General features: G+C 51.9%; 10 protein-coding genes across 10 annotated transcripts; 4 read left to right on the plus strand and 6 right to left on the minus strand.

Annotated features, from left to right (window-relative positions):
* Window positions 1–323: 323 nt before the first annotated feature.
* AA0111_g7532 (hypothetical protein) lies at window positions 324–1,993 on the plus strand (the record flags this gene model as incomplete). Its single annotated transcript, XM_028653879.1, has 2 exons — window positions 324–1,180; window positions 1,288–1,993. 2 exons carry the CDS (start codon window positions 324–326, stop codon window positions 1,991–1,993), a joined length of 1,563 nt encoding a protein of 520 aa, XP_028504933.1.
* A 316-nt stretch (window positions 1,994–2,309) lies between these two features.
* Window positions 2,310–3,328, plus strand: AA0111_g7533 (hypothetical protein; the record flags this gene model as incomplete). Its single annotated transcript, XM_028653880.1, has 4 exons — window positions 2,310–2,342; window positions 2,603–2,709; window positions 2,779–3,207; window positions 3,277–3,328. The coding sequence occupies 4 exons, from the start codon at window positions 2,310–2,312 to the stop codon at window positions 3,326–3,328; spliced, it is 621 nt and encodes a 206-aa protein (XP_028504932.1).
* A 573-nt stretch (window positions 3,329–3,901) lies between these two features.
* AA0111_g7534 (hypothetical protein) lies at window positions 3,902–7,105 on the minus strand (the record flags this gene model as incomplete). Its single annotated transcript, XM_028653881.1, has 1 exon — window positions 3,902–7,105. One exon carries the CDS (start codon window positions 7,103–7,105, stop codon window positions 3,902–3,904), a length of 3,204 nt encoding a protein of 1,067 aa, XP_028504939.1.
* Window positions 7,106–8,439: 1,334 nt separating this feature from the next.
* Window positions 8,440–9,022, minus strand: AA0111_g7535 (hypothetical protein; the record flags this gene model as incomplete). Its single annotated transcript, XM_028653882.1, has 3 exons — window positions 8,440–8,754; window positions 8,823–8,936; window positions 8,990–9,022. The coding sequence occupies 3 exons, from the start codon at window positions 9,020–9,022 to the stop codon at window positions 8,440–8,442; spliced, it is 462 nt and encodes a 153-aa protein (XP_028504938.1).
* Window positions 9,023–10,628: 1,606 nt separating this feature from the next.
* Window positions 10,629–11,569, plus strand: AA0111_g7536 (hypothetical protein; the record flags this gene model as incomplete). Its single annotated transcript, XM_028653883.1, has 2 exons — window positions 10,629–11,452; window positions 11,536–11,569. The coding sequence occupies 2 exons, from the start codon at window positions 10,629–10,631 to the stop codon at window positions 11,567–11,569; spliced, it is 858 nt and encodes a 285-aa protein (XP_028504937.1).
* A 656-nt stretch (window positions 11,570–12,225) lies between these two features.
* AA0111_g7537 (hypothetical protein) lies at window positions 12,226–13,225 on the minus strand (the record flags this gene model as incomplete). The annotated part of the gene is made up of 3 exons (XM_028653884.1): window positions 12,226–12,873; window positions 12,934–13,037; window positions 13,108–13,225. The coding sequence occupies 3 exons, from the start codon at window positions 13,223–13,225 to the stop codon at window positions 12,226–12,228; spliced, it is 870 nt and encodes a 289-aa protein (XP_028504936.1).
* Window positions 13,226–13,805: 580 nt separating this feature from the next.
* On the minus strand, window positions 13,806–16,396 carry AA0111_g7538 (Glucan 1,3-beta-glucosidase; the record flags this gene model as incomplete). Its single annotated transcript, XM_028653885.1, has 5 exons — window positions 13,806–14,237; window positions 14,296–14,865; window positions 14,931–16,054; window positions 16,105–16,287; window positions 16,336–16,396. The coding sequence occupies 5 exons, from the start codon at window positions 16,394–16,396 to the stop codon at window positions 13,806–13,808; spliced, it is 2,370 nt and encodes a 789-aa protein (XP_028504904.1).
* Window positions 16,397–18,475: 2,079 nt separating this feature from the next.
* On the minus strand, window positions 18,476–19,110 carry AA0111_g7539 (hypothetical protein; the record flags this gene model as incomplete). Its single annotated transcript, XM_028653886.1, has 2 exons — window positions 18,476–18,657; window positions 18,708–19,110. The coding sequence occupies 2 exons, from the start codon at window positions 19,108–19,110 to the stop codon at window positions 18,476–18,478; spliced, it is 585 nt and encodes a 194-aa protein (XP_028504903.1).
* A 516-nt stretch (window positions 19,111–19,626) lies between these two features.
* Window positions 19,627–20,175, plus strand: AA0111_g7540 (hypothetical protein; the record flags this gene model as incomplete). Its single annotated transcript, XM_028653888.1, has 1 exon — window positions 19,627–20,175. One exon carries the CDS (start codon window positions 19,627–19,629, stop codon window positions 20,173–20,175), a length of 549 nt encoding a protein of 182 aa, XP_028504922.1.
* A 181-nt stretch (window positions 20,176–20,356) lies between these two features.
* AA0111_g7541 (hypothetical protein) lies at window positions 20,357–22,726 on the minus strand (the record flags this gene model as incomplete). Its single annotated transcript, XM_028653889.1, has 1 exon — window positions 20,357–22,726. One exon carries the CDS (start codon window positions 22,724–22,726, stop codon window positions 20,357–20,359), a length of 2,370 nt encoding a protein of 789 aa, XP_028504923.1.
* Window positions 22,727–23,725: the final 999 nt, after the last annotated feature.

Consider the following 23,725-nt stretch of genomic DNA (forward strand, 5'->3'; position numbering starts at 1 on the left):
GCCAGACTTGCCTCTCTGGCAAACTCCCATGCCCACTGTCAAACTCCCTCGGCTTTGCTTTTGCTATCGGGCCCAGGGTCCAGGGTCCGCAGGATTGGCTAGCCGGCCTACCCGCACAGACGTTCACAGAGACGTCAACCACCAAACCCATATCGAGTCAGCACTCGACCGACTTTCCCCAGCCCACTTGGAAAACGTTAGGCGCTACCCCAGAGCTACTGCTCGCCCGTACCACGCAAAGCATATGATTGCACGACTCGGCTCACGCATCGCTATCGATAGCTCTGCTTGTCCGTCGCTCACTGATCGACAGCAAATCCAATATGGCCACTGACTTCATCAACGCATTTCGACGCCTTCAGACACACGAGAGAGGCCGGGCGCTCCAGGACCTAACAGCAGAACTATCAACCTATGAGTGGAGAGCACTCCATGCCGCAACCAGCAGCCGCACCTTTCAATTCGACGTCATCGGCAGTCTGCCAGTTGAGCTAGTGGCTCAGATATTTTGCCTCTTGGATCCTGCTACTCCATATCGCCTCCAAAGTGTCTCCAAACGATGGCGCGATACCCTCCGGAGTCTACATGTCCTCAAAGCAAGCCTCAACCAGTGGTATCAAGGTACTGTCAATCTTCAAGATGCTGAATACGCCCTGTGTAAAAAGAAAGCTCGCGATATACATGCTTTTCGCACTGGCAAGCCGAGTTGTATCTACAAAATCATTCCCAAATACGATTCCGACGAGTCACTCCTTCCTAGCAACCCGATCTACGATTTCAAGCTGGTAGGCAGTAGTCTCATCTGGCATCACGTATTCCACCGCGATGTGACCCCATCACGCTCCGCTTGCGTGCTGGACCTTGATACATGGCATCTCCGCATGTTGGGCGGAGAAGCACGTGAGCAAATCATGAATGTCTTCGCATCTAGTGAAATCGTGGTACTGACCACATATGCAAACGTTTGTTACGTGCATGAATTGCGAGGCAAACAAAGCTGCAAGAAGTTCAGAGTACCAAACAGGAACTACCTCAAGAACGTTAGCTGTCGTGGACGCACTGTCGCATGTGTTGCCTATGTCGACCACCACACATCGGTGTATATCTGGGAGTACGATTCGCAGCGTGGCAGGACGTTTGAGATCAGGCACGAGTCGGGGAACATATTCCTCAACCCGCGGTAGGTGACTTTCTGCATATCCTAAACCTGAACCGTGCCTGTCTTACCAAACGACATCTATGCAATAGTCTCGGCCATTTTGGTTTGTAAATCTAACTCGTGCTCAGGAGACACGATTCATACATTCTAGCTCCTCTTGTTCAGCCCAAAACCCAGACGATCGTCATATTTACCGGAGCTTCACGTAGTCCTACACCTTGTCAGGGCCCACGAGATTTCGAATTTCGTCGCTACACGTACCGCGGAGAGTGTATTAGCACCCATCGTGCACGCCTACCTGATTTTGATGGCGCCCTAGGATTTGAACGTCCAGCCATAAACGGCTTTGTTCCAGTAGACTACAAAGAGTCTATCTTCGCGATATACATGCACCATTATGACATTGCTCAGGGGGAGATGTCGCTCTTGCTACGGTTCAATGAGGAGGAAAATGACCTAAGTGTTTGGCAAGGTCCAAAATACCAGGGTAAGCAAGGCTCATGGTGGGATTCACTGGCATGGTGGAGAGACACCTGCTATGGTGATCTTTGGGATCATGAGGCCGAGCAGCGAGACATGGTTGCTCAAATGGGTACTAGTGATGCCAAACGCTACGTGCCCGTCGTCTGGGACACGAAGGACTTCAGGAGGACCCTCGTTTGGGAGAAGTTAAATTCGCCTATCGTGATGAACGAAAAGTACATTGTCAGGAATACGGTGTTACATTTCTATATACTCTGTTTCGGCGATGATGACGAAGGCCAATGGCCGAAGAAGAGCGGAACACTCTTTGATATGTGGGAACTTGAGGTGTTAGATATAAATGTATATTGATATATACACTATTTGTAGTCAGTCATGCATGATTGCAGACCTGCTGCTACTAACGGTTTCACAACCCATTGCGTGCATGTGAATCATCGAACCACGCCTCATCTGATTGGCTCACAGGAAGGTTGCGGGGCACAAGACACCCCACCTTGGATTTTCGGCGTACGCCGCTCTAGCCTTGCCTACTCAAGTAGGTAACCATTTCGACTCTGCCGCGGCGTGACAGACTTTTTTTTTGCAAAAACAATTCTACTCCGCCATTCAACTCATATACCACTTTTTACGCTTCAAGGCCGTAGTTAAGAATACTGTCGCGAAAATGGTCGAGAAGGTCTACGTCACATACAACCAGGTACGTGCAGGATGAAATGTTACACATGCGATCAGACACCCCGCGCACACACACGCGCATGTGGTATGCTTGTGTACCGCAACCAGTCCGCGGGTATACGACACGAGAACTGGTATCGCCTTGACGCGGCTGTTGCAGCAAACACCTCCAGAGACTCTACCTACGTCCCCACGTATGCGACTATGACGAACCTGGAGCCCTTACACAATATTCAGTAAACAAAATACGCAGAATGCAGCTGACATCCTCCCTCCCTCCAGGTCCACAAGCTCTGCCAAGAGGCAGCAGACCAAATCCTCAATGAGTTCCAGCCTAACCTTATGATCGCCATTGGCGGTGGTGGTTACGTCCCTGCGCGCATCCTTCGGTACGTAACCTCCAAGTTCCATTTCAAGGCCTCCGAAACCAAGAACCCCTCAGCTAACAACCTCTTCAGTTCCTTCCTCAAGAAGCCCAACAGCCCCAACATCCCCATCCAGGCCATCGGTCTCTCCCTTTACGAACAACTCGGCTCGGGTCCCGACTCTGAGGTCGAAACCCCCGGCACAAAAGTAACACGAACCCAATGGCTGGACCTCTCCTCTCTCGAGATGGCCAACCTGATCGGCAAAAACGTCCTTATCGTCGACGAGGTAGATGACACACGCACCACCCTCGAATACGCCGTCCGCGAGCTGGAGAAGGATGTCGAGACCGCAGTCAAGAAGCTCGGCCGCGAGGGCGAGAAGACAAACTTCTCAATCTTCGTCTTGCACAACAAGGATAAGGCGAAGAAGGGTCAACTGCCTCAGGAGATTCTCAAGGGCAGGTATTGTGCTGCCAGGACAGTTGGAGATGTTTGGATCAACTACCCTTGGGAGGCTACGTATGTTCTGCTTCCTTCTCCCTCTCTTTCTCTTCAGCCTTTCACATTTGGATACTAACAATCGGGTAGCGACATTGACGAGCACGACCGTTTGTCGAGGGAGCAGGAGAGCAAGCAATAAGTGTTTATGTCGAAAGAGGACATTGGATAGCGAGGGAAAAGCATGATGACATTTAGGCATTCGATCGAGCATTTACGGATGGGATATACTGGAGTTATCTGGAACAAGGATCGGAACCGGGTTTGGAATAGAACAGCATCAAATCCAACGAGTTACTACATGGTCTTTCTCCAAACACGACAAGTTGACAAACAGCAGATGCGAAGATGAGTAATGATACAACGAACGAACTGGGTATATTGATTGACTGATGAGGGTCATAACATCGTAATCATTACCCAACAAAACGTCCATCCGAAGCCATGCTATGCTACGACAGTAGCCTGTCTCAATCCTTCTACTTTCTGCAATCTCTCCGTCTCAACTCGCCCACACAAAGGGTATATCATGATTATTATACAAGAAGAAACAAGCATTTCAAAATACCCCAATAACCCCGCCATTTTTAGTCAACGCCAGATGATGGAAAACGCTGCAAACGTATATGTAAGTATGAAAAGCACGGTCGACGGCATTGGACTCGTGCTAAACGTCTAGTTGGTTATTTTTGGAATGGGCAATAGAAGTCTCGCTTCACTTTATGCCCATCTTGCGGAACTTTCGGGATGCGCGACGGCGTAGGCCGTTCATGCCCATGGCCTTCCGGAGGCTATCCCTGTCTCCGTCTTCTTCGTCCTCCTGTGGTACGCCGAGCAGTCTTCGACCGTTCGTGTTCTTGACAGAAGTTTGATGCGCTATGATGTTCTGATCGCGCCAGAACATTCGTTTTTGGTCAATGACGTTCTGCGACAGATTTCCAAATCCCTTCTTCACGAACGCCAGATCGTGCAAGATATTCGGGTCGAGGCAGCGCCTAGGTAGTGTCTGCACGGCCATGAAGATCTCGCCATCACCAGGACGGTATTTCCTGATTTCGGGTTCACCGAGCTTGAAGATGGCAAGAGCGTAGCGGTATAGGGCACGTGGTCCTTCGTAGAGAAATGCGTCCCAGACGCGAAGTACGGTCTCGATTGGCAGGACACCGACGAAGATGCTCATGAACCAAGAAGTACAAGAGAGGGCGACTGTGGGTTGTCGTTGGAACTTCGAGTTGGGATGAGCGTTTGAGCCAGCGCCGCTGTTGATGAGATCGGTGTCGTTGATCGACGCCCACACCTTTGGCAGATAATCCTTGATCAACATCATAAGTACGTTGACTTCCGTGTTTGCCAGGCTGCGAGCATGGGCACCCGGGAGATGGTTTTGCGTGATAATAGTGAGAAGGATGAAAACCTTCTCCTTGTCCTGCTTGAGAAACAACAGAAGAAGACCAGCAATAAAGTTGAGAGACTGGCAGTAGCCAATGTTGGGATTGTTCAAAGCAAAGCAAGAGAGCACCTCGCGCAGGTCTTGAATCAATGCTGGCTCGTCGTCAGACTCGCCGTCGAGTAGATCAGTTGCTGGTTCCGGACGGAAATGAATGTTGTCGGGGAACGTCCTGTCGAGGTCGCGTTCAATTGCATCTTTGTCGTCCTTGTTGAGCTCGTCTTGGTTGACGCGAGCTACTAGAGACTTGTACAGACCGACATTTTCCTTCTGTGTAATCATGTGCTGACCACCAGAATAGAACCACCACATTGCACCTCTCCACTCAGGGGGATATCCTTTACGAGCGTATCGTTTGACCTTTTCGCACATATCAGGGAACCTGGTTGGCTCATTTGTCGGCAGACCTTGCTTAGCCATCAGGGAGATCCATTTGCCTCTCCTGCGGGAGATATGCTCTTCGTATCTGGAAGCCCACGCGTTATACTCCTGAACGTTGATCTTGTCAGAAGCCTTCTTGAATCCATAGCGGTCTCTCTCCACAGGCGCAGCCGTCTTTCGCAGACCAGGCATTATCACAGTCGTGACGTGCTGGTTGGGAGGTGCTAACGTGGGGGTTCTCGGAGTCTCAGGCTTGCTCTTGGTAGTTGTAAGTTGAGACATCATCCCAAGATCGAACAACGCGCTCTTCCGGTCGAACACACTCGTCGAGGCGCGGCGGGGAATTGCCTCGTCTTCATCCAGCTCGGGGAGCGGCTGAGATCTCTGCATAGGCGGAGATTGAGGCATATGGGAACTGGCCAGAGATTCATTAGAAAAGGTACGTGGAACGCTTGGTCTCTTGCTATGTCGCTTGGAGTAGGCCTCAATGTTAGCCCAATCCTGGCGTGAAAGTCGGGATCGGCTAGGCGGCAGTTGTGGAAGTCCGGATATATCGCGGCGAATGTGATCGAGTTGTGAACGGCTGCCATTCGATTTCCTCGCGTGGTGTCCCTTGGTTTCTGTGGTCCTGAGCGCCAGAGCTTGCAATGTAACAGATACACGCCTGGGTGCTTCTTCACTTGTCCTTTTTGGTACGCCTGACTGTCTCTTCTTGGACTGCTGCACTACAGCTTGAATTGTTCGTGGTGTATATGCGGCCTGAAACGGGCTGATTTGTACTGAGGGCAATAACTCGATACGTAACGCCTTTCGCTCGGCGGGATCCGCGTTGTATGCCTCATCCAGGTCCGACCCAGAGGGTGGTCGAATCGTCAACAGCTCCTTCGAGTCGACATTGGTTCCTAGCTTACCATTCAAGCTCTCGTTGGACTGGAAGGAATCTAATGAGTCGAAATCGCGAGATGGTGTCTGCGATAGCTCAGGAGGCTCTGAGTCAAGACCTACTGGCGAAGGGCTTTGCAAGTCTCGTTCGCCCTGCTCAATTATAGGACTGCGCTCTTCATCCTCCTCGTCATAATAGTAGGAATCCAGCACGTCGCCAACAGGGTCTACGTATTCATCTTCCTCGGCAATTTCGGAAGTCTGGATTGTTTCTGGTGAGCCGTCGCGTTCCCGAAGACGGTCTCTCGATGGGTCCCTCGAGTAGAGGCTATTTTGCCGATCACTGGCGATAGAGCTCCGTGCGGTGGCAATACTGCTTCTTTCTGTACCGCTGGTTTCTAGTATACTCGAAGACGCATTGGTCCACCCAGACCTAAAACTGGCCCGTGGCTCTTCGCCGCGAAACGGTCGAGGTGGAGTAGGATAATAGTCGTTGTGGGCCCAATTGGGGGCGCCTCTGTTGGGTTTGTAGGTGCCAGATAAATTAGCGCGCCCGGTGCCTCCATATTGGGCGTAGTCGGGAACAGATGTCACTGATCTTAAGGGAGGAGTTGGTTGGAAGGACTGCTGCGAAGAGCCAGTCATCCCGCGGGGTCTGAAAGGTGAGGCAGGTGACCCAGGCAAATCCTCGTTGGAAGAGTCCCACGACGGCCCAGTCGAGTTGACAGGATTGCTGGCCAGAGGGTTGAAAATGGCGCGAAGATCAGGCGAACGAGGGCCGCTATCTGGGCGAGCCATTGTATGGGCCATTATTGGGGACATTGGGCCTTGTACCATTCCAGCTTGGATGTCATTAAGAGAGGAGGGTACGGCAGCATGGCGGAGGAGGGAAGGAGCTCGCTGGCGTTGGGCGAATTTGGGGGAAGGCAGTGCCGCAAGCGGAAGGGACGGGCTGTCTGCAGGCGATGGGCTGTAGACGGGGTGCTCGTATGGCGGCGCGTCTGCTGTGTCCATCTGGAGCTGAGCTGGCTGCTTGGACCGATGTAATCCGAATCCCCTCTTCGCCGCGTACGGCATCTGCGGTTGCGGAGACGTTGGGGGAGTGTATTCGGTAGTGGGTGACGTGTAGGGAGCGTGTGGCTCTGGGCTCCTGTCAGCATCAGCTACGGGCGAGACGCCTGTAGCGACACGTAGAAGAGCGTCGCCCATTGTGTGGTCAACGGGTGCAGAATGTGGTGGTGTAGGTCAGCGGAACAGGCGCTCATTCGACCGGAGAATAGGACAGCTTGGATTTGGTGATTCGCGGTAACATTCTCGGGTGCGAGTTGCAGGCTACGAAACGAGCGTGAGTGGTTGTCGTGAAACGGCGTGGATTGGTGTCGAGCCTGTGGAGAGCCTGCTCTGGGGCGTGGCGGCGATGGCGGCGGCGGCGGCGTTGGCAAGCAAAAAGCAGTCGGGGCAGTGAACGGGTAAAGTGAAAGAATGAGGTCGGGTTCGAAGGATAAGGAACGTGGTATGCCGCACTGGCGCGGGTGCAATCAGACGGTGGTGAGGAGATGAGTGCGGCCAAAGTGTAGCAGGAAAGTCTCCTTCAGGTGCAGCGCCTGGATCCGTCCGTCACTGACTCTCTGCCAAGACGCGGCGCTTCCCTCATCCCCGATTCCTGTAAGCTGGGAGGTCGCGGGCCGGTAGGAGCTTGGTGGACCTCTGTGGGCTTGTTAGAGGAGTTCGTTACTTTGACATGCAACGGCACAAATTAGGAGAGTTGCATAAGCGCTGCAACAGGTACCGACGGCCGGCAGCCTCGCGACATTGACGCGCTCCCGGCCAATCAGCCGCGGGCAGACTATTGAAACACGGAGATCACAGCAATTACCAAGCAATACACCTTGTACAAGATTACCTTGTCTGTCCGCTCGCTCGATGCATGGCGAGCAGGACTCACAGCTCCCAGGGCGGCTCTCTCGGATTACATGATGCACTATTTGCTTTGCTGGAACACTTGCGAGGGACTTCTGAGGCGCGTGCCACACGCTTTGTTGCGCCTGACTCGCTAGCACCGCGCCCTTGGCCCTGCACTCACAGCCTCCAAGCTCTCACCCGAAGCGAACAAACTTGGATGGTCGACCTGCCTAGGACATAACAATCTCAGATAGGAAGTGCACTAGGCGGTGGAAGCCTTTCTCGGGCTTCGAGAAGGAAATTTTCAGGTCCCCCCCTGGTAATATGCTGCGGCTCGCTTCTGAGAGCACTGGCATGGGAGATTTGAACATGACGACATGTTGCGGTTTGAACTCATCTTATTTGGTGAACCTGAGTAAGTCTACCCTGCATCAATCGCCCGATGCCTGGCTAAGTCGTGCGTGCATCGCGATCTGCAAAACATTGTATGCTTCTTCGCCCACACCGGTCAAGACGGGTTCCGTCCGCATGCAAATTTCGCCGAACGCCAAAGATGCAAAATGAATATGTATCCGTCAAGCTCTGTGCTGCCCCAACTGATGCCCACGTCCGCCTGGCTGGTAAAGGACCCGTGAGACCCCTCACTTGGCGTAGCGCTTGACCCAGTCCTTTGCGTTCTTCTCAAACTCCTTGCGGTTCTCCCGGTACTCGTTGGCGATGGACGGCTCAATCGCGTCGTCCGGGTTGGGCTCGATGAGCAGCGTCTGGATTAGGCGGAGCACCGACACGACCTTGTTTGGCGGCTTCCACTCATCGGCACGCAGCAGACCCAAGCACATGGACCCCTTGTCGTCGTTGCTGACGTTTGGGTGGTAGATCTTAGTTCGGAAGCTGACGACGGGTGGCTTGAAAGGGTATTCGGTCGGGAAAGTAATCTCGAGCTTGAAATGCCCGCCCTGCATAGCTGTTAGCAGGCGCTACCGAGAGCACACGGAAGGCGCATGGATCAGACAATCCAACATACCGCGTAGGCCGACTGGGCTGGGCCATCCATCAACACTTCCCACTTGGTCATGTTCTGCTCGTCGAAGTTGATCTTCATACCGGGCGGTGTGTCAGCCATGCACTCGCCGTACTCCTATCATCTTGTTATTAGTACACTTGGTTCTGCGCCAGGGCAATTTGGCTTGCCTTCATGATACGCTTCTTCGCTCCGGTGCTCATGGTTGCGATTAGTTGGTGTGGATGCTCTGTTAAGTTTGGTTGAGACTGTCTACGGCGACGCGGTAGGCGGTGTAGTTGAAGTAGTCAGACAGAAGCAGGCGCCCGCTGTGAATGTACAGGAAGAGCGACGAGTAAGAATAGAATGCAACAACTTCACTCTCCGTGTAGGTAAGTGGGATGCAGTGGCAGGTGATGGACGTGAAAAGAGGGTTGTAGATGTGGGGAAAGTTGCCTATGGATGACGAGGGACCTTGGATCCTTAGTCAAAGCTCCGCACGCGGCCCGGAAGACGATCGCCTTCACACGTTCTGGTAGCAGGGACACGCTAGAATTCACACGTTGTTCGTTCCATATCTGTCTCTTGTTTGCATCACGTCTTGCTGAACTTCACTCGAGTGTGTGAAAACACAACGACGTCATACCATCACCAGGGAACGGTAGTATCGCTACTTTGCGCCTCATTTGCGAGTGCCGAACATCAAGGTGCATCCCCGTCACCACATCTTACCAAGACTCCCATGTCCTTAATCCACACTTATATCTCCGAGACTGGACATCCTCGACAGTCATCTAGAACACGTGGTTTTGACCTCTTTGACGGGCTAATGTGTTTCACCTTGGACTTGACAGCTGCTAGACGCTTACGACTGGCTTACTGACCGACTGCAAGGCGAAGACCACGATAAGGACCGCGACGCATCTAGCAGCAGCAGCTACAGTCCCTGAACACGTAGGCCACGCATTTGCTCGCTTCACCACTAGGCATAGCGCATAAGCGCAGTGTTATAGTTCGGAGCTCTGAACCTACTTCTGCATGTTGTCCCCGATCTGCAAAATCTTCCTGAATCTAGACTTGGGCGCGGTGCATTGCAGTACTGGACATTTTGTCACTCATTGCAGCCACTATCTTCGTGAGTCACAGAGGCCGCCCAGCAACCCCAGGTCACGTTACACCGCGATAGAGACGTGACGCGCACACAACAAACGGTCCGACCAAAACGGCTTTACTTACAAACTTCAGCTCCCTGTCCATGCTAGCTTTTTTTTCGCGCCTCGAATCTACATCGCTAGGTCCAATACACCATATCGCGTGCTATTCGTGGCTCGCTTACTGTCAATCCTCAGAGGAACTGCCATGTTCCACGGTCTTCCATGTTTTCAGAGGGCATCAAATGAGGAGGTGCAAACAATGACGCCTCGCAGCCTGATAGACATCTGCTGCAGCCCAGCATGCAGCAATGGGCGAATAGCAATAGGAATATGCATGTAACATAGCCCCAGCCTGCCAGCGCTAGTTGTCCAGGCTACAGGGGCACCGACTTGGCATCGTCGGTATTTAACAAGCTGCGACCCCACAACTTGAATCTTTACGCCTCACGACAAGCCTGAGTTCGACAACCAAAGCGTGCTTTATCTTCACCACCAGTGTTGGTAAACTCGCTAAGCTCTTCGGATTTTCAACGACTTTTCTCCCCCGAAAGGTTTGCGAAATCTGAGAGTTTCCGGAGCTCCCATTTCTCTCATATGAACGCTGCGTCACACTAACCTGTCCACTCTTTACGAGAAATTCCGTCGCTCGCTACTTCGATCTCTCTCTTCGGTCAAGATGTTCGGCAAACGCTCTTTCGCTAGCTCGAAGGAGAAAGACCGTTCAGGCAAGATCACCAAACAGCCGAAGAGATCGTTCCGCGATGCGTCTAAGCAGAAGGTCATGGCCGAGAAGCTGGATACGCGCAAGGACAGTCCAATGATGGATGGTGGCTCACCAGCGCTCACCTCTTCCATCGTGACAGTCATCGTTGGTTCCGACCAGCGACTGTTCGCTGCGCACGAAGATGTATTAAGTCACTCTCCGTATTTTGCTGAACTGCTGCGGGGCCAGTTCTTCGAGTCCGCTAATCGCCGCATCGATCTGCCCACGGAGGAACCTGAGATTTTCAGTTGTATCCTCGAGTATTTGTACAAGGGCGACTACTACCCACGCCTTGTCCAAGACAAGCGCCGCCAGACCTGGATGCTCGAAGGTGCAATTGCCTCACCCGACCCAAACAAACCCGGCGACCGCGCAGCTGCTGTCGAGCCAACTTTTTTCCACTCCGGCGTAGGAGACGTCATTCTCCGCGACACAGCAGTCTACTGTGCAGCTGATCGCTACGGCCTCGAAGAGCTCAAGAAGCTCTCTCTGCGCAAGCAGGGCCTGCAGAGCGGGATCGAGGTCGGAACCATCTTACGCAGCGCTCGCTACGCGTACGAGAATACGCCGGATAGCGACTCGCGGCTGCGCGCTCATTACCTCGCTCTGATTATCCGCAGTCGGAAAACTTTCAAGCGTAGTGGCACCATGCAGATGGAGATGGAGATGGGGGGAAAACTGTTCTTTGACCTGTTCGTGGCTATGTGCAATCATGTCGATGATCTTGTGGACGCGAGGTACGCCTTGCGCCTCTCTGTTCTACCCTCTTTTGAAGATTCTTGCATATTGTGATGTTGATCTCGTACTGACAATCCGGCAGCGCCTCAGCCCGCGGCACTCCTAGGACCATCTAAAGACACTGATTCGCACACCCACTTACCCGTCACCGCAACACCCGCAAACAAACACACCTCGCATACAACCCCGGAGTACACACCAAGTTGGAAACCACATCTTACTCCGCTCGCACATTCAAATTGCCGACCAGCGACAAAACGTGAAAACAACCAAAAACATTCGGCGTACCGTTGTATCATCCCAACTCATCTTATCTCTCTTGCTCGCTCTCTTTTACTAGTGGAGTTTGCTTACCCCTATCGCGTTCCCCCTGATCCTTAATTCAACGATATCAACGAGCTCTTCCCCTCTCTGCTTGCGGAGAGAGTACACGACGACGAAACTGTGTTTCCTTTGTTTTGTGCTTTAGGGAATCAAGCGCTTGTTGTATGAATACCAAGGAAAAGAAGGGACATTCGTTTTTGGAAACATGGTGCTGCGTGGATCAGGAAGACATCGTGCTGGAGAACACCACTCTCTGGTGGAGACGTGTTCGATGCGGTGACAGATTGATCGAGACCGCTCGAAAGGTTCTGACTGACTGTGGAGGATATCTTAGTGGTGGCAATAATGAGAAAACCTTTGGCCGCCGCTAATTACTGCGCTGATGCTGATGTGATATGATGTCCAACTTGACCATGTTTACCACTCTTCTCACGGGAGTATCCATCTTCTACGTACCCACCTCAAAGGCACCATCAACCAAGCTCCAGAACTCCTCAATAATTTCCTTTTGTCCTTCACCCCCTCGTACAGCAAGATACCTCTGCCCCTCAACCTCTGGATTCCAGTTTCCCGGGTTTGCATCAACCACCATGCCGCCGGCTTCCTTCAAGATAACCCACCCAGCACAAACATCCCATGCCCAGCATCCCGCTTCCCAGTAGATGTCCAAACCTCCACTCGCAACCCCACACAGATTCAGCGCCGCCGAACCAAATGATCTCAACCCATGTACCATGCCACCCCCATTTTCCTTTGTGGCTGCCAGCTTCTTGAAAGTCTCACTCTTGACCTTGAAGTCATTCCCACTCCGGTCGCTGCCCCACTCCACAGCAACCAAACAGGTATTCAGTGTCTCCAGCGGCGTTGGTGGTGATAGTGGTAATTTGGTCGTTTGATTCAGATACGCGCCTTGTCCTTTTATCGCAGAGTACAAAGTTTGTGTGAATGGGTTGTACACGATTCCTACAGTAGGCTCACGCTCTATCGCCAGACCGAGTGAAATGCTAACGTAAGGGTATCGGTGCACAAAGTTCGTCGTTCCGTCGATGGGGTCACAGATGAATGTCGGTGCTGCGGTAAGTTTGTCGCCGGGCTTCTGAAGATTGGTGTCTTAGATCAGTAGCCGTCTCATATGCAGTTCGTACGGGAGCATTACGTATGTTTCTTCGCCCATGAATTCATAGTCTGGATACTTCTCGCGGAGGGATGTCGAAATGAGGTTCTCGACGGCGCGATCAGTTTCGGTGACGAGATCGACCGCTGCAATCCAATTTAGTTAGTACTGGCTGTTTTGATAATACAAAATCCCACTTCGTTTATCGCCACATACAGTTCTTCTTCGATCCTGAGCCTTGAGTCGTTGGTCTTGCGGAGACGATGCGTTCACCGGCTTGTTTGGCGATAGAGATCATGAAGTCGTGGACTTCTTGTAGGTTGACGCCAGCCATCTTGGATATCGATCGGTTTGTTCTAACAGTTTGCGATTGGAGTGTGATAAATTGAAGTAGACTTTTTTTCGATGATGTTGTAGCTGCGCTCGATAGCTTTCAAACGTCAGAGCTACCTAAGTGCCCCTCGGTGGGGCGGCCTAGAGTTATGTATGCAGGGTCCGCCACGTGGGGAAACAGCAACTTTTAGCGGTTGACATTAGAATTCCTAACAGACTATCCCCAAGAAGCACTAAGTGTTGGTCAGAAGACATACGATTAGTATTAGATAGTGATCACGAGATGGATTTACTATTCATGCACGAGTATTAAGCTTGAGGTGCAACATCAACTGTCAGCCACACAACTACATGATGCCGGAATCAATGCTGACATACATTCAGTAGAGAAAAAATGGAGAAGAAGCATGATTTGAGCCTTTGCATTGTCGAAGAAAGCATATACCAAGCCGATAGTATGATAGCCCGACAAACGAATAGCGACCGTAGCCAGCAAACCTGGGGAACACCAAACTCCAGCCCATATGTACAGCCAATTGAATCTCCCACTCCTATTTACACTTCAACATTCCCTTCCAGATCTAGAATCCGTATCCGAGCCAGCCGATAGTGTTCGAGTACACACTTAGATTGTCACTCCACTTGGCCTTGTCGACTCCATCAACTGTAACCATCCATTCACTACCCACCTCACTCAGTGCAAAAGCCTGCACACTGCTAGCACCCTCGATAGAAAAGACACGACTCTGGCAGTTGCGGAATCCATTCGGTGCGTCAGGACTTGAACATCCGACGTTGTAGTTGCGGAAGAAGGAGTACAAGCCGCCACCGTAGATGAGCACGTTCTTGGATCTGAGCACGCGGAGGCCATAAGCTGATGCACCAGATGGGTAGACGGGGTCCGAGAAAGCGTCGGACCTGCCGTAGGGCTGGTTAGAGGCATCAGGTGTGGGCATATAATACGGGGTTTCCGTTTGGATGAAGCCCGCGAAGATGTTCGATGCGTCGTTGAACTATCTACTTGTTAGCTTTTGCTCGTATTGCCATGTTACAGGATTGAGAGTGACTTACTTGGTACTGGTATAGCGCATGATGCTCCACGCCGTTAGCCCATAGCCACACGTTTTGCGCTTCGATATGCAGTCCGCGTCCGGTGAAGATGGAGATTTGTGTGGATCTTGCATCGTCCAAATCATGATCTGCTGTCCAGAACCAGTTGTTCTCGAAATACGCTCCGTTCGCGCCCTTGGTAACGTGCACGTTGGTATGCGCAGCCATACATTGCTGATTGACGGATCCGACAGTGGCAGGGCATAGAGCAACCTGCAGATTGGTACCATTGGAACCTCCGATACGGGTGTGAACATCCCAGACACCGGAGCCACGGTCGCTGTTGAGGTTGTATTGGATGACAATAGCTCCTGGAGTGGCACCTTGGGTTTGCACAATCATATCAGACCATTCGATGTGACCGCTCTCGCCGGGTTTGCCAATCTGCATGATGGGTACAGGGCTGTCTTTGTTGCCGAATGTGGCACCTGAGCCCATGATAGCAGAGAAGGTCTCACCGACCATTCGGGAGCCTGGCGGGACGTAAATGGTGTTTGTGACCCTGTAAACGCCATGTTCGAAGAAGAGAACCTACAAGGATGGTAGAGTTAGTATCTGGAAAAGAGATGAAGTGTAGTACTAAAGCGATTACGCACCTTGTTTTGGGCAGCGGCCCTGGTGACGGCATCCTGCACAGCCCTGGTGTCGTCGGTACGACCGTCACCTGTGGCTCCACTACCACGAGCACTGATGAAGTCACCAGTACCAAGGTTCTCGTACTGCGGCTTCGACTTGGAATAGTACTTGCCACCATCCAAAAGACTTCCTGGTCGAGCGACAGGAGAGATGTTTCCCTGGAATTTCTCTGGACCGTTCGCATTGGGAGCGTACTTGTTGCCCTGACCCCAAGCTTGGATAGTGAGCGTTCCACCTGGGAGGACAGTAGCTCCGTTGCCTACAACAGCGTTTGGCACGTTGTTGAGCTTGATGTTCTCGAGTATCAGCTGGCCAGCACCAATAGGCCGACTGGTCCTTGTCCACGCCATATCGACAAACTTCTGACAGTTGGTGATCTCAGAGTCGATAATGACAACAGAGCCGACCTCGAGTTTGTTGGCGGCGGCACCATTGCTCATCGAGAAGGCGGTTCCACAGTCGCTAATTGAAAGACCGGAGTACAACCAGCCCCAGTCCCAGATCTGAGAGATACCGGTGACAGCCTTGGAGATCTTGACATTGCGCATGGTGAACTGCTGGTTTCCAATGTTCATACCATATAAACCACCTTGAATATCAAGGTCAGCCATGTGGCCACCAGATCCGTTCTCAACGAAGATACCAGCATGTACCGAGTTTGACGCCTGGGTCATGCGGATCTTGACATTCTGAATAGTTGTAGCTTGCGAGGCAGGCCAGTGGATACCTTGGAAGCCACTGGTAGGTGCAACAGCGGTGCCATCGATGACCAAATTACGGATTTGTCGTAGGAAGATGTTGGTTGACGTCCAGCCAGCGTTACCGTTGCTGCCATAAGGACTAGCGTCGATGAGAGCAAGAGCTTGGAGAGTAGGAGCAGCCTTCAAAACAGGGAGACCTCGAGGGTTACCGATGAGTTGTGTCATGTAATAGAAGATGATGGGTTTGCTGATGAGGTAGGTTCCAGAAGGGATGTAGACCACGGCTGGGGAATCAGTGGCCGAGTCACACACGCCGGGACCGCAACGGTTCCCGTCGGAGATAGCACGGTTGATTGCATCGGAATCATCGGTAACACCGTCACCTGTAAGAGCGTCAATGGTATGTTGGAACACGAAAAGCAAAGTGACTTACCCTTCGCGCCGTATTCCTTGACGTTGCGGAAGACTTTGTAAGCGCTATTACCGTTGAAGGCAGCTCTTCCGTTGCCGGAGAGATCATTCAACCAGTATCCATCTGTGATAGCAGCAATTCCTTGGATGCTGCTTATATTTGATGCAGGATCAGTATCATTTGATACTTGTCTGCTAAACCGGGCTACGTAATGTCAGCCTTAAGTTGTAAAGGGGGGAGATATTTGCTTACATATAGCAGCACCCTGAATACCGACTGCACCGAGGCAGGCGATCAAGGAAGGTAAGTGCATGGTCGTAAGAATGTACCAGTAGACAATCCTATGTACAGTAGAAACACCAAGAGGAGGTGTACAAAGGAGTGTAGAGTATAGTAATAAAAAAGAGGTCTCAGGAGGGGAGATGATGATGTCTATTTAATACCTCCGTTTGTTTACTACCGCCCCTCTTGAGTGATAGGAGAAGATCCATACACCCACGCGATCAGTTAAGGATCTGCCCCTACGAAGCCTGCCGACTGGCTAACGAGGAACATCCGGTGATGAGGAAACCTCACCGACTGCCACTTAGAAGGTCATAAGGGCCTACCGCATACTGACTCACTAGGCGGCTACCCCCGTTGCCGTTTGAAGGGGTTACATAGCTCATTTCGGTTCACAGTTCGAGATGTCTTAGTCTTAGTAACGTAGTCTGGGGACTGGAAGAGCGCGTACTTACACCCTTCCCCTTCAAGCCAAATCTCCGAAGAATATTTTGCTTTGTTTAGCCATTTGACAAGCTTAGTCCACCTTTCCGTTTGTCGCAATCTGTCGCTATGATGCACAAAAATTGCAGCTTTCACCAGAGGTTGAATGGTAGCGGATGCTGAAATGCAACATGCCTTTCGACATACGTCTTGAGTAAGCTGCAAGCAGAGAAGGAGCTGTGATGAGACTCAGGGGATTTACAGCTAACCTTGATAGGCACTGGTCATCGGGTCGGCCCTACGCATATTTCTTCTGTGAAGTGCTGTCCAGTGACAACGCAAGCACCTATTAAAGCATGTGATGAACACTAATCCTAAGACCAGAGCGAACGTCTCTGCGATTGGCTCCCCGGTCATGAATGCTAGAACCCCGGGTTTGCGCCATCTACCGTAGTTCGACGGCGACGCCTGAATGTGGGGTAGTCCTGGATAGTAGAGCCATGCGTCGCACTGCATGGGTCTGCCCTATGATCTTGCCCTGCAGCATGAGCCTCAAGACCGCGTGCTCCTGTTAGTTCCTTCTTGGACGTCAAGGCACTTACTTTACACCGACTGTACAGTGATGGGGCAAATGCAGGGAGTCTTGTGAGACTGTCGCAAGACAATCAACCTCAAGACCAGCCCGACATCATTGTTTGGACCTGCCTGATCGGAACAAAGTCAGTTTGAAACGGCACCAGTAAAAAATTTGCAAATGACGGCGACGTCAGGCGCATGAACGTTCACTGCGGAGCATATGGCGTCGTTTGTGGACTCGGGCATGCCCAGGCCTGGGCATGGTAGAGCTTTAGTTGGGTTAGAGGCTGATCGAGCGCCGTACTCTAGAGAAGGATTTCCTGTGTGCATGCCTTGGAGATTGCAACATCGCAAGCGCCGGCTTGACTACCCCAGATCTTAGGAGCCAGGCCTAGACGACGGTCATGCACAGGGTAGATCATGTGGGTCAGGGTTGGATAGATTAAAAGAATATGGTTGTGACCAGTCATGTGGCCGGAACCCAGCTTGCACGTTCGGCCGATCTGCCACTAAGGGCTGGCGCCGCGCTCAGTAGCTTCATATGTCGCAAAACGTGAGCAGATGCCGATGTAATAGTCACAGAGTATGCGATCCAGGTAGTCAAGCGAACGTACGCTTGTAACTTCGGACAAAGTCGGTCAGCCTGATTGCGGTAGAAAAAGTTAGCAGCGCCAATTTCCAAGTACACGCCCGTCTAGTCACAGTATTGGAAGGTGGCTATGGTGATAGACGTTCAAAAATCGAAGTGTGACAGGGACTCTGTATTGCAGCAGGAAAAAGGGGTCGGGATTCGCATCAACAAGCGCAATGTCGTCCTGCGTAGTATCGCGGCATGCAATTGTATTGTGCGGTGTCGTACGACAAACATCTCGGCACACAGCCGTATACAAAAGATGGCCACGCGAGTGGTACGACCTCAAGATGAGAGACTGTATTCATGTACTGGTTTAGTACGCGCTACTTTGGTCGACGTACTCTTGAGGCTGGTCGGCGACCGGCATCCGAGTGAGGCCCATTTTGACAGGCGCTCCAAGGACATTCCGTAACACATTGTAATACTGTCGCATCACTAGCTGTTCACATGTAGAGCATGTGACAGTTTATAGCGACCTCATAGCTTGGTTGAAACCCTGATGAACAAGGCTTCGCCGAGCGTGTATATTGTACCGTTGCCGTCTTCGATGGTCGCACGAACGTATAGTTTCCGATCGCCCGCTTCTTGTCGCTCGATCTTGGCCGTAAGAAGAAGCGCACCGGGTGTCGGCACCGGCTTCTTGTAGGTGGTGTTCAGATCTGTTTGCGTTCAGCTTGTGTGTTAGAGTTGAGGCGCGACATGAACAAACAGGCGGTAAAGTAGTTCAAGGCAGCTGCGCGGCGGCCGTCCTCTGTTATTTTTTGCACCTTCCTCTCCATATTCAGCATGATTAAGATACCGCATATCTCGTCAAGTAGTGTCGCAGCACAACCCCCATGTATGATCTGTGGGTAGCCGTTGAGTCCGTCGCCTAGCTCCACGATAGTCTTGACCTCCTTGTATGCGATATCGCCATCTTCTTCGGTGATCGGTCGAAGCGTCAGAAGGCCTCGTATCGTGCGACCTGTACTTAGAGTTTCTGCAAAGAAGGAATCTTCCCCGGATGCCTTTGGTGTCCGGGAGGCAGTGTTGACTGGAGTCCAATTGGGGTCATTGATCAAGGCAGCAGCCCAAGGAACTGACGACAGTCGGGAAATGACGGCGTCTGTCATGGCGCATCGATATTCTCTGGGACAGGAACCTCCTGTATCGCTCCCGCAACGTTTATCGAGGACATGATTGTGGAGCTCTGGGGTAGGGAGATGCCGAGGTGCGACGGATCATGGGGATCGTCAGTGCTCAGCTCAGTAAGCCGCCGACGCAGCCTCATTCGTTCGTGGCTACGACAGACATTGATGCCTTAAGAACAAACAACAACAACACAGTCTGAGACCGATGTCTACTTTGGTAGATGCAACTCCTAACAACGAGTGTGGAAAGACTCAAATCTGACCCTAGTGCTTTCATGTGATTGCGCACCTCAATAATGCAAGACGTCATCTATACGCGCTAAACAATACGTCAAAGACACGCGAGCCGTGAACAAGTAGGAAGATCTCAAACTACGCCTATATTTCAATGATGTAGCTGCCGAGGTACCGGTAGGTCATAAGCTCCTCTTCCCCAGGTTCTCTACTCCGCAGTTGTAACATCACCAAACATATCTACACGGACAAACATCAGCAACAATGGTCGACACGTCGCATTCCAAATCCGTCCGCGGCACCCTATCAAACCCAAAGACCAAAGAAGCAATCAATTCCACCAAATCCACCCCCGACCTAGGGGATGCCACGAGTCTAAAACCCGCCAACGACGACAGAAAGTCTCTCCCATCAAATGATTCCGCTCCACCAGCCGGTCAAGGGAATGATACACCGTCTGCCTCCTCATCCTCATCTTCATCTTCAGATTCTGCTCCCACAGTCTCAGACCCTTATCGCAAAGCTGGTACAAGCGCTGGTGGCGGCGACAAAAAAGCCATAGGCAATGGCGGAAACGTAGAGGGTCGAAACATGGAAGATGGGAAGCAAGGAGGTAAGAAGAATGAGGCAAAGGAGAAACTTCCGCATAGCAAAAAAGTACGAGGTACACTAGCAAACGACGACGGGGCAAAGGTGAATAAGACGCAACTCGGCGATCCAGCGAGCTTGAAAGCGGAGACGAGCAATACGAGGGACATGGGGAGGCAGACGGAAAGGGAGGGGCAAGACAAGAGCGGGAAGAGTAAACTGTAGATCATGTGAAAGGAACGTGGGATTGAGATTTATATGTAGATTTGGTTATGTGAATTTAAGGTCGTCTACATCGTTACTGGGTATCTCTCTAATCTAGTCTATATGCTACAACCCCCATCGTACCTCTATTGTTCTAACTGCGACAATGCAAATGCATCGATAAAAATATTCTCAGCCCTCACTAGCTAGCCTCCGTTCTCTGAGGTGCCCACCCCTTGAGCCAGCTCCTCGCCTTGTCTAAATCTCCACCTTCAGCTTCCATTGCAGCAATACACCACTCTAGACCGTATCCACCTTTGCCCTCAATGCCCTTTTCTGCAGCAACCATCTCAGCCAGCGTTCTAGACTTCTGCGTCCTCTCGTCGACACAGAAGTGCAGCGGAGTGTCATAACCCTTCCCGTCCATGCCCTGCAAGAATGGCTTCACGAGTGGGATAGCGTCTTTAGTGGGTACAGACTTGTCTTCCTGTCCCAAGTTCTTACGGCCGGTGCGACAATACTCGTTCCTGCACCAAGCCTTCCCACAACCGGTAAGTAGCTGAGAGAGGTAGCGGCGCTCGATACGGCGGCGGAGTGCTTTGCCTTCTGGGTCGTGCAGAGAGACGTAGAGAGGTCCGAAACAGACACTGCACAAGCCAATCTCGTTGCCTGGGCCTTGACCTTTGCGCGTTCCAGCTCGTGTATCGCCTGCCTTGTTTGCACCATCTTGAGTACGGCCGCAATTAACGTTCCGACACATGCGCGGTGGAGGGCGGGATAGGCGTTCCAGATCATGATGTCGGAGATGTGTGTCCATATCCCTAAAGCGGACGATCTTGTTGCAGAGGTGACATTCTGTTGTTCGGCCGCCGTCTGCTAGTTCATGTGGTGTAAGACCGGAAAGGAGGAGTTCTGGGGACTGATCATTCGGATCACCTTCCTGTGGAACCTGTAGGTGACAGAAGCGGCAGAGAATCAGCTTGCCAGGACATACTGTAGTCTTGTGGTGTGAGAGCATGGGTATCGACGGAAAGTCCATATCGCAAGTCGAGCAAACCTGTGGCGTATGGTAGAGAGCATCGTGTTTCTGTCGACTTAATGGAGTGTTACCAGTGAAGGTATCGTGGGGACAATGCCAGTGGGTTTGGTAGGCAGGCGAACGCTTCTGAAAGACTTGTCCGCAACCTTGCGGGCAGAGAATGTTGTTTCTCAAACAAAAGTTCTCATGCAAGAAGAGTGAGCCTTTGGGCACTCGTTGTTTGCAGTTTTGACAAATTACTTCGTCTGGTCCCACCGTTCTATTAGACTCCAGAACATCTTCCACTTTATCTTCTGCCTCTGTGTTGGGATCGTAAACTGACACCTTCAAACGGAAGGGTTTGGGTGTGTTTGAGGGTGATTCGGATGGGTATGCGTGAACTGAAATCCACACAACTTCTGCATCGTCGAGTTCGACATTTGTAGACCGCAGGCGTATGCGTTTCGGGTACTGGCTTGCTACGTCTGCAAAGACATGCTCGTCTTCCCGTGGGCGAGCTCTTTGTCGTGATGAATATGGACTGACGAATAGATCGATCTCATCCTCATCGTCCACTTGATCTAAGACAATTTCCAAGCCTCGAGATCTATCCCATGACGACAGCTCGAAATCAACATATTCTCCTTCAAGTACTTGTCCGGTTTGCGCATTGAATATGTCAACCACCCCGCCGGTAGAACTACCTTGCGACGTTCCGGGTGCACGGTGCATCTTCGCAGCTATCCTCTTCATTGTTTCGCGTGCTTGTTCTTCATTCAAAGCCTCGATGTCCACCTCCAGGTCCGTGTCTACCACGCAAATCCCATCTCCTTCAGGCTTGAAGCCATCTACAAGGAAACGAAACTCCTCGCGCTTACCACCAACTCCTCGACCACCGTCTACAACCAAGACCTCGCCATTCGTCAATGTCGTAAAGTTGGACCTAAGATGCTCCTCAAGTAGCGATTTCCAGTCCTCTGGGTCATAACCAGCTTCGAGCGGCCGTAGCTTTACAAAAGTGCCCTTGGGCAGCTGTTTGGCATGCACTGTAATCTTTGTGGATGCAGCACCGTTGTTTTCGAGCGGTGCTGCTCCGTTCGACATGGCCGCATCCACTTCTTCCTGGCCATTTGGACTAGCATCTCTCGACGGCTCGGCAGATTGTGTCTGGATTCCCAACGCCTCCTTCAGGAAACTGCTCAACACGATCTCGCCCTCTTCTGCAGAGAACTCGCGTATCCCTGCATGTACAACTCTGCCATTTTCCGGGTTCACGAGTCGAAAGGTAAGTGGGTGGGGTAGCTGTTGGAAGCGATCCTGCGTCTGTTGTCTTGCGTAGCGTTCGGCGTTGAACGTGTACGGGTTGAAGGGATCGAAAGCGGTGATGTGCGGTCGATTTTCGTCGACGTGAACAACGGGCGCCGCAGCGAGAAGCTGCTCCAACGCTGATGGTGGAAGGAGAAGTTTGTCGCCCGGTAGCGTGCTTCGAGATACGTGCGCGAGTTCGTATTGAGCGGACCACTTCAGCTCTGCTGGTTCTGCTTCCGAATCCATGGTAGATGTGTCTTACCTGCGGAGAATCGAAGGTAGGGACTGTGGTGACAAACGCATGAAGGATCGCAGTTGTTGTGCTGGAAGCGTGAAATGGCTGACATATACGCCTCTCTACTCGAAGCTTCGGTGAATGCCTGGCGTCATTGCGCTTCCTTTCCGCGCGTCGGCCCGTTAGGCTTATCGATAGCGCTCGCGCCTCGCGTGGTAACGCGTGAAGGTACCGCCACCGTTGAACGGAGAAAACTACCCATTTTCCCCAATCCTAGTCTCTCTCTATATTCGGCCTGGGATCTTGGGCGTCCGGTGAGCAACCTTTCCCCTGGTGCATTGGCGAGAGGCGATCACTAGCCTTCCGTAGATACTCCGATAGCTATTGCCAAGGGCATCGCAACATGCAACCTCTAATGCGCGTGGAAATTCAAGTAATCAAAGTTTGCAAGTCTTTTCGCTATTCAGCAAGAGATCCTTGGCTCTGCCCGGGCACTATCTTAAGGAGCTCTGGCACCATCTATACTAAGACTCCTGTTGAGTTTCGATATGTCGATTCATGCTCGTAACCGGCCAACGTGGGGCAATTACCCCGGTGGCTTCCAGCGTCGCGTCGCATGCTTGACATCTCGCAGCGACTGTTTTAGCCTGTTTCCACAGTCCACGACCAAGACCTCCGGCGCGGCCTTGGCTGCAAGACGTGTTCCAATCTATGCTTCATCGCGGCCTGATCTTGCAGGAAGCTTTGAGTTGCGTACTACACCGGCCTTGGCAGGGTCTCCATTTGCGATCGCCGCAGGGAGCGAGCCATCGGCGGTATCCCACGCCTACGCAAACCCCATCTTCTGCAGCGTCTCAACCTCGATTAGTCTTTCCTTTTGCTCATCCAACACACACCTGCAGTGTCAGATCAGTGGCACGTGCCTGTCTGGCCTGCCGTCTTGCATTGTGATAAAGAATCGGTGAGTACCCATCTAACCTCTGGCCAAATTTCTCTGGTTGTATTCCTCG

Source organism: Alternaria arborescens, assembly GCF_004154835.1.
Source record: "Alternaria arborescens strain FERA 675 chromosome Unknown contig_17, whole genome shotgun sequence".
NCBI classification, from domain to species: domain Eukaryota; kingdom Fungi; phylum Ascomycota; class Dothideomycetes; order Pleosporales; family Pleosporaceae; genus Alternaria; species Alternaria arborescens.